Source organism: Lithobates pipiens, unplaced genomic scaffold (assembly GCF_037356315.1).
Source record: "Lithobates pipiens isolate NorthernLeopardFrog02 unplaced genomic scaffold, aLitPip1_a1.2 Scaffold_23, whole genome shotgun sequence".
Taxonomy (NCBI): domain Eukaryota; kingdom Metazoa; phylum Chordata; class Amphibia; order Anura; family Ranidae; genus Lithobates; species Lithobates pipiens.
In genome coordinates, this window is record NW_027507785.1 from 309004144 (window position 1) to 309017569 (window position 13426).

The window sequence follows — 13426 nt, forward strand, 5'->3', positions numbered from 1 at the left end:
CATTGGCTGAGATACCCCATATACTCGTAATCTGTCCTTGCTTTGCCCTTGTCTTATCAAATGTCATCAGGTATCCGGCCACCTAGGGACGGAAGAGAGAAGTGCAGCAATTCCAGACTTGGGGTGAACTCAATTGATTCCTAACAATGAGCCAAGGTAACTATACCTGGCAGGTAAATTTAGGAGCAACCCTGCCTAAACATCAGGGTGCTACACAAAATTTTATATATATATATATATATATATACACACACACACACATACACATACACATACACACTATATTGTCAAAAATGCTTGGGCGCCTGCCTTTACACACACACACACACACACACACACACACACACACGAACTTTCATGGCATCCCAGTCTTAAGCCTCATACACACAATCAGATTTTTGGACAAACGCTGGTCCGTTTTATGTTGCATGCTAGTCTCATGTCAAAAGTGAAGATAGTACTCACCACACGAAAATTCTCTTTGACATAATTCAACTTCAGAAGTGAATGAATAGTTTTGTATGTGTCCTTTTGTTTCTGAGCATGCGTAGTCTTTCTTTTACGTTTTTTTTGAACAAAAACCGTACTAATTAAACAGAAATCGGATGTTGGGCTCACATCTGGCAAAAATGTTATAGTCTGCACATCCACCTTTTGTGGTAGGAAAAATCTGAATCAGCTGTTGAAAGCACTGTACTAACGATCTGAAAATTGTATACGGTCTCTAAGTCCGTAGGGTTCAATATTGAGTTGGCCCACCCTTTACAGCTATAACAGCTTCACCTCTTCTGGGAAGGCCGTCCACAAGGTTTAGGAATGTGGACGGTGCAGTGCGGTTTGTGTCAATCCAAAATGAATGGGCGCAAATCACACTGCAAAGAATCACATGCTATGTGAACAGGAATGCAGTGCGATTCCTATCTGAATCCCATGCGATTTCCCCCACCACTCCTGTGTGTGCATAGAAAGGGAAAAGCGTCATCTAGTGGACAGTTTAAAAAATGTTAGAACAGTATATATCTGGACACATGCAAACTAATCTACATAGATGTCCCAGATAGCAAATCAGGGTGGCTGGAGGTGCTCGTAGGGCTGGAGGCAGTCCGCCCCCAAGCTGACATCACTTCCGCTCTATACCCACAGGGTACCAGAACTTCTCCTCCAGCCCTGTAGTAGCATCTCCAGGAGCCGTGATTTGCTATCATTGATGGACACCTATGTTAATTATTTTGCATGTGGCCAGATACAGGTATGTACTGTGAGTTCTAACTTTTTTTTTTTAAACTGCCCACTAGATGTCACTTATCCCCTTACACACACACACACACACACACACACACAGTGGGGAAATTGCATGCAATTTGGACAGAAATCCCATTGCGTTATTGCTCACATTTTTTTTGCATTTTTTTTTTTACATTAATCGCACCGTGAAGTATCTGTACTCAGTATTGGCGAGTACTTGACCAAAATTATCAGTCTAAAGCCCCATACACACTATCAGATTTTCTGCTGATTTTTGTCTTCAGTTTTACCAAAACCATGTAGTGCAAGGGCCTGCCTGATTACATACACATTGAAACTCCTAAGGTTTGACCTTATATTATATGGTTTTGGTAAATCTGAAGTAAAAAAAAAATCAGCAGAAAATCTGATAGTGTGTATGGGGCTTTAGTTCATAGGGTTCAATATTGAGTTGGCCCACCCTTTGCAGCTATAACAACTCTTCTGGGAAGGCTGTCCACAAGGTTGAGGAGTGTGTCTATGGGAATGTTTGACCATTCTTCCAGAGGCGCATTTGTGAGGTCAGGCACTGATGTTGGACGAGAAGGCCTGGCTCGCAGTCTCCTCTCTAGTTCATCCCAAAGGTGTTCTATTGGGTTGAAGACTGTGCAGACCAGTCAACTTCCTCCACCCCAAACTCTCATCCATGTCTTTGTGGACCTTGCATTGTGTGCTGGTGGGCAGTCATGTAAGAACAGGAAGGGGCCATCCCCAAACTGTTCATGCTCCCAATTTTGTGGGAGCATGAAGTTGTCCAAAATATCTTGCTATGCTGATGCCTTAAGAGTTCCCTTCACAGGAACCAAGGGGGCCAAGCCCAAACCCTGAAAAACAACCCCACACCATAATCCTCCCTCCACCAAATGATTTGGACCAGAGCACAAAGCAAGGTCCATAAAGACATGGATGTGCGAATTTGGGGTGGAGGAAATTCTTGACTGGGCTGCTCAGAGTCCTGACCTCAACCCGATAGAACACTTTTGAGATGAATTAGAGTGGAGACTGCGAGCCAGGACTTCTCACCCAACATCAGTGCCTTGATGTGTGTGCACGCATCCCAATGCTTTTGACAATATAGAGTGTGTGTGTGGTCCAAAGGGTAGCCACAGTGCTCTGTTTGAAACAAATGTTCAGGTGCTCACCCACAAAGTAATTCAAACTGGTATAAAAGGCACTCACAGGTCTTGCAGAGAAGATAAATCAAAACAGACGCATTTTTATTGTCAACAACAAAAAATGCTGCGGTTTTGATCTAGTGCGTCTGCAAGACCCGTGAGTGCCTCTATACCAGTTTTGTATATATAACATTTTGTACGTTGCATTTTGGCAGAAATTTCAGCCATACATCCTAATAAATGGCCATTTGTAAGAGCCCTTAAATGACCATCTGAAAACTTCCATGCAATGTTAACACAGTGTATACATTACATTATGTACTTTTGGCAGTAATTGCAGATACTCCTAGCCTGCTGCAATTCCATCTCTCATATTGCTTTCCTTTAGGCAATAGAATAGACCTTTATGATCATATTTCTCCTAATCTCCATCTTATCATAGAAAACTGAGCTTTAATAAAGTACAGCGAGCCCTTCTCTCTAATGTGAGACCATAAAGAATTAGCACGGCTCAACGCAGAGATATTTGAAAAGTCCGTAAACAGAGCTAGCCATGGTCTGAAGTAATTAAATTCTGTTGTAGAAGTATGATAGAGGAGCGGGGAATACAAGCTGGTCGGCATTGCTGTAGGATGTGCACAGTTCCCAGCAACGTGACGCATTACCAGGAACCGAGAACGCAGCACCCGCCACCTGCTGTATGCATAGAAACATCAGAACTGAATCTCACCTTTAAGCAGGTAATTTCCCAGAAATCTGTTTAAAGAACATGAGTGAGTGTTATTTACATCTAAGGTGGCCTGATAATAAAACCCTAATGTTTTAGAAAAACAATGGTTCTGTGTGCAGAAACAGAGCTGGACAAACAGCCAAATACACCATTAAAAAAAGTGTATATAAACGCAAAAATATATGTAATATCTTGCAGCTTATCTGTCCATACATGTGGTTGCTACATCCCCATAATGTCATTAAATATGTATGAAATGCTTCCCTCTGTACTGCCTGTCACCACCATTAACTGCCCCTCAGTACCGCCTGAACCTACAATCGACCTCCCCTTTTGTACTACCCATCTCCACCATCAACTGCCCCTCAGTACTGCCTGAACCTACCATCAACTACCCCTCAGTACTGCCTGAACCTACCATCAACTACCCCTCAGTACTGCCTGAACCTACCATCAACTACCCCTCAGTACTGCCTGAACCTACCATCAACTACCCCTCAGTACTGCCTATCCTCACCAGCAACTGCGCCTCAGTACTGCCTTTCCCTACACTCGACCTCCCCATTTGTATTACCTATCCTCACCATCTACTGCTCCTCAGTACTGCCTGAACCTACAATCAACCTCCCCTAACACGCACCTTTTTCCCCTTAAAATCTGGGGAAAAATCGTGGGTGCGTGTTATATGCCGATCCTCCGCGATTCCTCAGCGATTTTTGGGTGCTGTGCAGCTTTCAGCTGCCTTTGGCCCTTCTCGGCGGCCGAAAACTGCCAAAAGCTGACATTATCACTGAGGGGACAACGATGCACACGGCTGCAAATGACACTGACAAGTCTGCATTGATGGGCGTTTAAATGCAAGTTTTTTTCACCTTAAAATTCCCTCCTAAACTTGGGGTGCGTGTTATACACCGATAAATACAGTAGTTATTTCATTATAGATAATTTCTTTTTTTGGCTTAATCGGTGATGAGGATAGTCCCTTGTCAGGGGTGGCCCTGCCAAAGGGCTATTTGATGTGTAAACACTTGAATAGAGGCTCACTACATGGTTGGGTTAGCTCTGAGGAAGGGGGGCCTGTCCCCCTAAAATATGCAAGCTTCTCTGTGTTGCACTGTATGATATCCATCCTACCTGCAGGAGCAGCGTATATAAAAAGCCAGATTTTTTCAATAAATGACACACACACACACACACACACACACACACTTTGGACCAGCTTTAAAATCCTGGAATAAACACCTATCCAAGTCTTGGATTTGCACAATAAAATGTTCTCTATATTGAGAAAGAAACACCAGTGGTAAATTGGTTTTAATACTTTATTTATAAATTAATTTTCCCAAAAACCATTTTAGCCTTTTGGAAACAATACCATGTACTTCATAAGAGACCAATCACAAGTGCCGAACCATGGCTGCCCATGGAAAATCTGCTTCCATCAGACTTAGAGCAGTTTAGAATTCTGAATGGTTGGCAAGAAAAACTTGGCATATGCCTTCGCTTTAAAAAGTGCATGGGTGGTAAATAAAAAAAAAAAAAAAAAAAAAAAAACCTGCTCAATCTTTTCCCCCAGTAAAAGTCAGATGGAGCATACATACAGTCTGAATTTCCGACTAAAAGCTCACATTGGACCTTTGCTGGCGGAATTTGAGCGTGTGTACAGAGCATAAGAGGGCCCTGCACATAAGAGCTTACAAGCTAATATGGTGGGGCAAGTTTTGCAAAAAAGGTTAAGAAAAAAAAAAATAAAAAAAAAAAACGTTGAGGGCTGAGCTGATGGAAGAATTACAAGTTCAGTTGTTGGGTGGGAGGCAGCATAGGCTTCCCTGAAGAGATGAGTTTTCAGGGTGAAAAGAATAGGAAACAGCCAGACAGATTGAAGTAGAGTTGCAGAAGATGAGAAGCCCTGGAGACGAGCATGGGAGCAGGAGGTCTTGAGAGGATTGGCAGACACTGGACAGTTGGCAAGTTAGAGGAGTCTGGCAGCATACATTATATAGACTGAAGAGGAGATATCCTGCATAGAAGATAGGCCTAAGGAGGCTTGGTGGTTTCCTTTACTGACATAACTGCTGTCAGCTCTGCTACAGGGACTTTCCCTTATGGAACAAAACCCAGCACTGCTCAGCCATTCACAGGAAGCTTTGCTTTTTATAAAATACAAAACCACCTCCGATTGGCTGAAGTGGAGGTGGGCAGATGAAATCACAATCTTCAGCTCACTCATTCACAGAAAGCCTTCTATTCATTCATAAAAATGCAACAATTCCTGTGAATGGCTACACAGCACTCAGTCCAATTTGGTTTTGTTCCAGGGATGGGAAGTCCCTGTACTGCTGCTGGAATGCAGCACTGCATGTAGCCTTGGCTATACAGTAGGTGGTAGGACAGCAACTGTCAATCCTCAGAGGTTCTCACCTCTAACCCTTGGCTCTAAATGTCAGTCTCCGATAAATTAAATAAGGCTTTATAAAGGATTAAGTGTAAACCTTTCAATGGTAGGCCTTAAGGATTAGAATCATTTTGGACCCTTGTTAAGGGGCCAGTTATGCCTGGCTCTCTGTAAACCGTTCAAGAATGTGAATTTTTTATTTTTTTTTATATATTTAACAATTGAACTTCAAATGTTCCAGCAAGTCTTCCACTTTGGTCGGGTTTTCAAGGCCTGGGTGCTGTAAAGGGGAAAAAAATAAAATTATATTAGAATTTAGATTTAATGTTCCAAAACACCACAAAAAAGGAATCTAACAGGATGAGCAACAATCCACAGTATTCTACAATGCTCATCGCCATGCTGCTTGGTACACAGTCTTGTATATGGTGCATTCTCCTGCTTGGTCCTATTTAGGGCTAGCAAATGTGATCCCCAAAAAAAATAAAAAAAAATTATATATATATATATATATATATATATATATATATATAAACCCAGAGTCGGCACTAGAGAGCAGAGCTGATACTTCCTGTGTAGCGTCGGCTCCCGTCACAGGCCAAATGTACTCAGCCTGTGAGAGGAACCATACAGGAAGCATCAGCTCTGCCCTCTACTGCAGCCGCATGCTTCCTCCAGTTCTATCTACATTCCTCACACTGATGATCAGCAATAGTGCATTAAGGACCAGCTAGCAGTACCCAACAGCAGCCACCAGCCATACCCACCTGGGGAACAGCAGCAGCCAGCACTACCTGCAGGAATCCTGAGGAAGTGAAGGCTGAGGGGCAGGTCCCGTGAAGCAGCCTTAGGCCCCTTTCACGCGATAGGTCCCACCTGCATTTCAGGTGTAACCGATCTGATCCTCCATTCGCCCCTCTATAGAGCAGCAGATGTAAACAGACGTGTGTTTTTTGCACTCCCCCCCCACCCCTTCTGCAGTCTGAAAACAGAAGACGATCCGTCCTTTGGTCTGGGCGGATCAAATTAGAAAGAGTAAAGCGGGATGTGTCTGCCAGTAGTGAACACGGACCCGTCATCCACCCGCTCCGCTCATTGCGGCCCATGTCAGGTTACCAAGTCTCTAAAGTGGCCCTCGTGCTTTAAAAAAAAAAAAAAAAAAGACACACACACAATTTGTTAGTGTGGCCAACATCCAAATAGCAACTACTTAAGCTCTGAACGCCATCCCACCTGAAGACTTCCCCGGATGCTATGGGGGGGGACTGGGAGTGTTGTGCACACTGAACAAGACAATGTTCAATTGTAAAATTTCTAATTTTACACATTTTTTTTTATTTGCGAGCCAAAAGACCTAAACTATATTCCATCAGCATAGCAACCACATCATGAACCTTTTTACTGACAACTCTTAGCCCTTGTACACGGTTGGAGAATCCGTCGGATTGTGTCCTATCGGACCGTGTTATCGGATAATCCGACTATGTGTGGTATGCATCGGACTAATTCTGTCGGAATATCCGTCGGACCCAATTTTCCAACATGTTGGAAATATTTCCCAACCAACTGGGCCGATCGGACATACTCCGATCATGTGTAGAGAATTTTGATCGGTCCAAGTGCCATGCATTCTCAGATCAAATTCATACATCAAAGCTATTGGCTACTAGCCTGAATATAGTGCCATCGTAACGAAATTACGTCATCACGTTCTGAAAGATCGGATTTTTCGCCAACTTTGTCCGACTGTGTGTATGCAACAGTTTCGGACAAGATCTGACGGATTTGGTTGTGGAAATCTGACCGTGTGTACAGGGGCTTACAGCACGGTCTCCCATATAGACACAAGGCTTCATCCACTGGCAATACTTACAGCAGCCCTCAATGCCTGATCCAAGTCTCCAATGAGGTCTTCTGTGTCTTCTAGGCCAACAGAGAGACGGATAAGGGAGTCACTTTCCCTGATGAAGTCATTTGACGATACGCGTAGGAACACAATTGGCCAGTAAGGACACCGGAAGTGACGTCCGGAAGCGCGAACGTGACACGCGTTCGTTTAAGTTGTGCTTTTATTATTGTTTTAAATGTGAGTACCTTACCTTCGTTTTATACCCAATAAATTGTGAATACGTACTTCACTATTGGAGTGTTCCCCTTGCTTTCTCTGCATGTTACAACGTGCCCATGGTGAATGAGAGTCCAGGATTACATCACCTACTGAACCTACATTGGACAACAAGCGTCACTTTGGAAATGCTGTTTACCTTACAGCAGTAAGGTAAGGTAATTACTGCACCTAGTGTGAGGATATTATACGCATAGGAGCACTGGTGGAATCCACCCCCTGCTTTTGGAGCACGCAGGATACTGCCTTGTTGATCATCAAATGGACGCATTTTATCATTAAATGGATATGCTCTCCATATAACTATAGTTCACCTTATTTTTGTTTTTGGAATTTTTGCTCAAACACACATTTCACTGCTTATGGACTATTAGTATTTTGTTCAGACACGTGATACACTACACATGGATTATTAGTATTTTGTGTATTCTTTGATCTGTTTTGCACTTTTATAACGACACTCAGTTGTGTTTTTTTTTTTTTTTTTTTTTTCATATCATTTATATATTTGGATATATACTTAATATCATCTCACTGTCATCTATAGAGGATTTTTCATATCAAGTTTTTTGTCAAGCGCACAATGTGACCTGGTTTATTGCACTTTAATATTTATGCACATTGTCTGAGCTTATTTAAACATACAGTTTCACATTTTAGTTTATTTCTGTTTTGGTTGTCACTTGAGTACATGTTAATTTAATTAGATCTAAGTAGTCGGAGCGCAACACCATTTCTTAATCACTATCACTTAATCTGGGGAGGGTGTATACCCCTGCCGGTGTTTTGCTGCAACCCCACTAGTTTTAGGACACATTGGTAGGCGCGAGAATACTTTTACTCTCATTTCTAGCCTGAATATAGTGCCATCGTAACGAAATTACGTCATCACGTTCTGAAAGATCGGATTTTTCGCCAACTTTGTCCGACTGTGTGTATGCAACAGTTTCGGACAAGATCTGACGGATTTGGTTGTGGAAATCTGACCGTGTGTACAGGGGCTTACAGCACGGTCTCCCATATAGACACAAGGCTTCATCCACTGGCAATACTTACAGCAGCCCTCAATGCCTGATCCAAGTCTCCAATGAGGTCTTCTGTGTCTTCTAGGCCAACAGAGAGACGGATAAGGGAGTCACTGATATTGAGGAGGACCCGGTCTTCTTCTGGGACAGAGGCATGTGTCATTATTGCTCTGCAGAAAATAAAAAACACCAAGACATTTGAAACCCCAGAAAGAACACTTGGCCCAGGATACACATAATCACATATACATGATGGCTCAGCTCCCTGTAGCCTAGGGTCTCGAATATTGTTCTATGCTAGATGGAGCAGTCTCTGGTACCAAAAAAAGCCATGTACAAATCAAGCCGCGTTTGAAAAGAGAATTTTTATGATTGAATTAGCAAGTTGTACTTTTATAAATGTTCTCCCCAAACAGTTATGTTCCAGCACCCCCCCAGTCTTAAAATCTAATACTTACGGATGCTCAGCCAAACTTTCATATCCACCAAGACTTTCCGCCAGAGCAAAAACCTATTAAAGACATTTTGTTAGCTGTATGACCAGCAAACTAACATCTATGATAGATACATACACTGTATGATCAAATAAAGTGCTGTGACTACGGTGCTAAATGCAGGGCTTGCTCAGATTGGTTTGGATTGGGATCCATGCATGCCTGAGCTCATCACTACTGGTCAAAACACAATGTGGAAGAGAAAAAAAAAAAAAAAAAAAACACCCCACACACACCCGCATGTGTAATAGTATTTTATATACACAGTTCCCCCCCCCCAAAAAGTAAAAGCATATTATATGCAGCATAAACCTGCAACTGCTTGTGTTAATGAGCCTAAAATATAAAACTGCCATCTCCACACCAAAATTACAGCTTTCTGGCTTTCCAACTATCGTATTAAAGACAATGGCCCCAGCACAGTGGCTAAGAGGTTAGCACTTCTGCCTAGAAACACTAAAATAATCTGTTTGAATCTCAACCACCACAGTACCTGTCTAGCGTTGGCATGTTCCCCCTGGTTTCCTCCCACACTCCAAAGACATGCTGGTAGGATAACTGGCCCTAGTATATGTATGAATGCGAGTTAGGGACCTTAGTGTGTAAGCTCCATGAAAGCAGGGACTGATGTGAATGTATAATCTATATGTAAAGCACTGCATAAATTGACAGCATTATACAAGTACTTGTACAAAGGGGTCCCCGACTTACAAACCATGCCTACTTATGAACAGGGCGCTGTGGGGACCTTATGCCATTCCACACAGACCATCTGCCGTTCTGCTCATGTGTGGCCAGATGGAACTTCAGAATAATGCCGGAGCTGTCCGTAACTAGCTGCGTATGCGCCGAACGGCATTGGACAGAACATCGGAAATGTCCGTAATTGTCGTTCTGCACATGCGCAGCCGACTTACAAAAAACATTTCCAGATTACAAACAGGAGGAAAGTCCCTAACTGGTTCGTAACCTGGGGATCCCCTGTAATAAATAAATGATAGGTCTATTCTGTACATAGGGCACCATGTGCCATAAATGCATTTGGCCTGCCCAAGGGTCCCTTTAATGTCTATTACTTTATACAATAGACATTAAAAAGGAATTTTGCTTTTGTGTCACTATACAGTAGGTTCTGACAGCTAGCATGCTTTATACACATACACCCTTCTACTTAGTAAGGATAGGTCTGTGGGCCCCTGCCACACTGTATACCAGGGCCTGACAAGCAACTGCCCTTCTCAAGCTAATGGAATATGTAGGGCATAGAGTCAGAATGCAAGTCAATATATTATCACACATTATTCAGCCTGTATGCTGAGCAGCAATCAATAATTCACCTTCACACTCTTAAGGAATATCTTGGCGTGTTCCAAGTTGCCTTTGATGTAGAATGTGATCATACCAGGTACACCAGTGCACTGACGCTTGGTGAGCTCATATTGTGGGTGGGATGGCAGCCCTTAAAAGTAATAAGACAGAATTTTACATTTTATTTTTATTTCTGAACAACTAAACACACAAAAATGAATAAAACAAAATTAGATGCACTTTGTAGCTGCAAGAATCATTGCAGAAACCAAATACATTTTTGAATTTTATTAGACAAAATAAAAGATCTGATCTATTCATTATTGGGGATATAGGAGAGAAGGGGGGATGGTACAGTAGACATGTTTAGAATTAAATCAAATCGCCCACTACCATACTAAGATCCCTCTTCACCAGATGGAGGTTCGTCCAAAAATTTGGGACTTTGTTAGGAATAATTGTGCTGTTCCCTTCAAGGGCATTTCTTTTTCCTATAGGTTTCTCACACACACACATAAAGAAAATGGGAGAGACACCAAAAATTCTCTTTAATGCAATTGAAGTATGCCACTAAGGTTAGTAGAAGTCCCTCTGCTTCTGTAGATCATGGGGACAATTCCCAGAAGGTACATGACCATCCCTTGGCTGGAGAAAATGCCAACACACAGGAAATCTGCTACATACTTTATGTACTTGCAATTCCCTTAAAAATGTTCGGAAAGAAATTTCACACCTCATTTCGGATGAATCTGGCATAGATATCTTACACTTGCATTGGCATTGCACAGCCTAGGTTTGGAGGATTTTACCTTAGTGGTTAGAACCATCATCCTACACATACTGTTTGCCGCTTGAATCTCCATAGCCAAATAGTGTGTCAGTCTGCAAATATACCTACACCAGAGTAAATATGAAGTGCCATCTTGAAAAGTTGATAGCCCACAAAACATAAAGGCATGTTAGAAGGCTAGCCTTCGGCCAGCCTTTTATTTGTGGGAGGAGTACATATCCCCGCCTCTGCTTGATCCTGCGTGAGCTCATATTCAGGGTTGGTTTCATCGTCACTTCAGGGGGTGCCCGCGTGCAAGAAAGGTCGACTATAAATGCCAAGCCAATAAACCTATGTGAAATGTTGGCAGGAGGTTGTGTGCCAAGTGTGCTCACCATCAGCACACTGACCAAGCTGTCCCCCGGAGTTCTCGCTCAAGTCTTCTGGCCAGAGCAAGAGGAACAGGCTACCGATCATGTGACTATGAGAACCATCAGTGATCACATGATACATAAACTGTGCCAACTCCCTGGTGTTAAATTCCACTTAACCACTGGGCATTTTTCACCCCCTTCCTGCCAAGGCCAGTTCTCAGGTTTCAAAGAAGTCGCACTTTGAATGACAATTGTGCAGTCACGCAACACTACCCAAATTAAACAACTTTAATTTTGGTGGAATTTAACCTCTTGGGTTTTTTTTTTTCAAAGCAACCCCCCCCCCCCCCCAAAAAAAGTGTTCATAACCCATTATAAAATTTTGCAAATGGACAATTTCTCATTCACAGATGTGTGCTGATAATCCAGACACTGGTAATCAGGGCACCGATTTGCTCTCTTCTCCCCTCATGCAGTCAGCATGAGGAAAGGAATGCTGATAACAGGCTTTGGTTATGATCAGCTGTGATTGGAGGACACTGCGATTACAGAGCATACCACGGTGAAATCATATGAAGGCTTCTCAGAACCGGTCAGCCACATTAGCCATCATTGGGCTATAGAGCAGTTGGCAAGTATAGCTAAAGCCCAACAAAAATGCCTCCTTGGAGTGGATCTGCCCCACACTACAAGGGTTAAATTATGTTCAGAAAATAGGACAAAACTTTAATTCACACAGAAGGAATGTATATGCAATTTCTCTGGACACGGTTTTGGAAAGGTTTTATAAGCAGACCCCCATAAACTCTAAAATAAAATTCACCTCACCTGCAGACCCTTTAACTAGATTGATTTCTTACCTGGGAAGATAACTTTGTCAACACGAGGGTCTTTCTCGAGAAACATGGCTACAGCCAGCCCACTATGGAAGTGCTGCTTCATTCGCAGAGATAAAGTCTTCAGGCCACGGTTACAGAGGTAGCAATCAAACGGGGACGGAATGGCGCCGAGTGCTGCAAACAAACAGATGTCTATCAGTCCAATCATCATAGAAATATATGTCTGATGTACAGAGGGAGGTCATGTGTAGCCTGGACACAAAGAGGAAAATGACCTCATAATAGGAGATCTCCTGCTCTCCAACCCATTAAAAAACTGAAGGAAGACTTTAGATTAATATCATTATCCAATTTAGCCATTTGTACAGTAGAATCCTAGACGCTCTGTAGACCTTTGCTTCCCACTTGCTTCCTGTACAGCAAAAGAGTTTAGAAATTTAATTGCGGCAATTATGGCTACATAAAATGGGGGACATTTGTTAAGAAAATTAGCAACACAGCTAAACTGAAAATCAGGTTGCCTCTAGTTCAGCACAGTCCTTGCAACAGGTTTACAGTATATTTGTGCCCCTTGCATTTGCAAGCTGTTGCAGTTGGCTTTTCCAGGAATACAATAGGGTCCGAGATAGATACGCTACTCTTTGGGCATCTGTCAGACAAGCAATTCTGCCACTAGAGACAAATCGCCAGCGGTGGGATCATTAAGAGGCTGCCTGGCTCTCCTTATGAAATGGCGCCCTCTTTTGGCAGATTGCTGCTCTTGTCTGTTGCAGAGCCAAATACTGTTGAATTTTGATCACTAGCGATAGGAGCGACATTGCACTGCCTCAGAGGCAACGTTTCTATAGGGAACAGGTCATCTTAGCAATCTTGCAATTGGCAATTTAAACAAATTGCCATCAGTAAGATTGCAAGAGGCAGAGTCTGACATCAGCCCCTTTCACATGGGCAATGCTGCCAACTTGTGA

General features: G+C 42.7%; 1 protein-coding gene across 1 annotated transcript in view; it reads right to left on the reverse strand.

Moving 5' to 3' along the window:
• Nucleotides 1-4437: 4437 nt before the first annotated feature.
• Nucleotides 4438-13426, reverse strand: part of CTH (cystathionine gamma-lyase) — a 30064-nt gene continuing 21075 nt past the window's right edge. The window contains exons 8-12 of the mRNA XM_077450483.1: nucleotides 12480-12632; nucleotides 10506-10627; nucleotides 9133-9185; nucleotides 8706-8844; nucleotides 4438-5804 (exon numbers count right to left, since the gene is read on the reverse strand). Of these exons, the coding sequence (XP_077306609.1) occupies nucleotides 5739-5804; nucleotides 8706-8844; nucleotides 9133-9185; nucleotides 10506-10627; nucleotides 12480-12632 (533 nt within the window). The 3' untranslated portion in view covers nucleotides 4438-5738. The remainder of the gene's footprint in view (nucleotides 5805-8705; nucleotides 8845-9132; nucleotides 9186-10505; nucleotides 10628-12479; nucleotides 12633-13426) is intronic.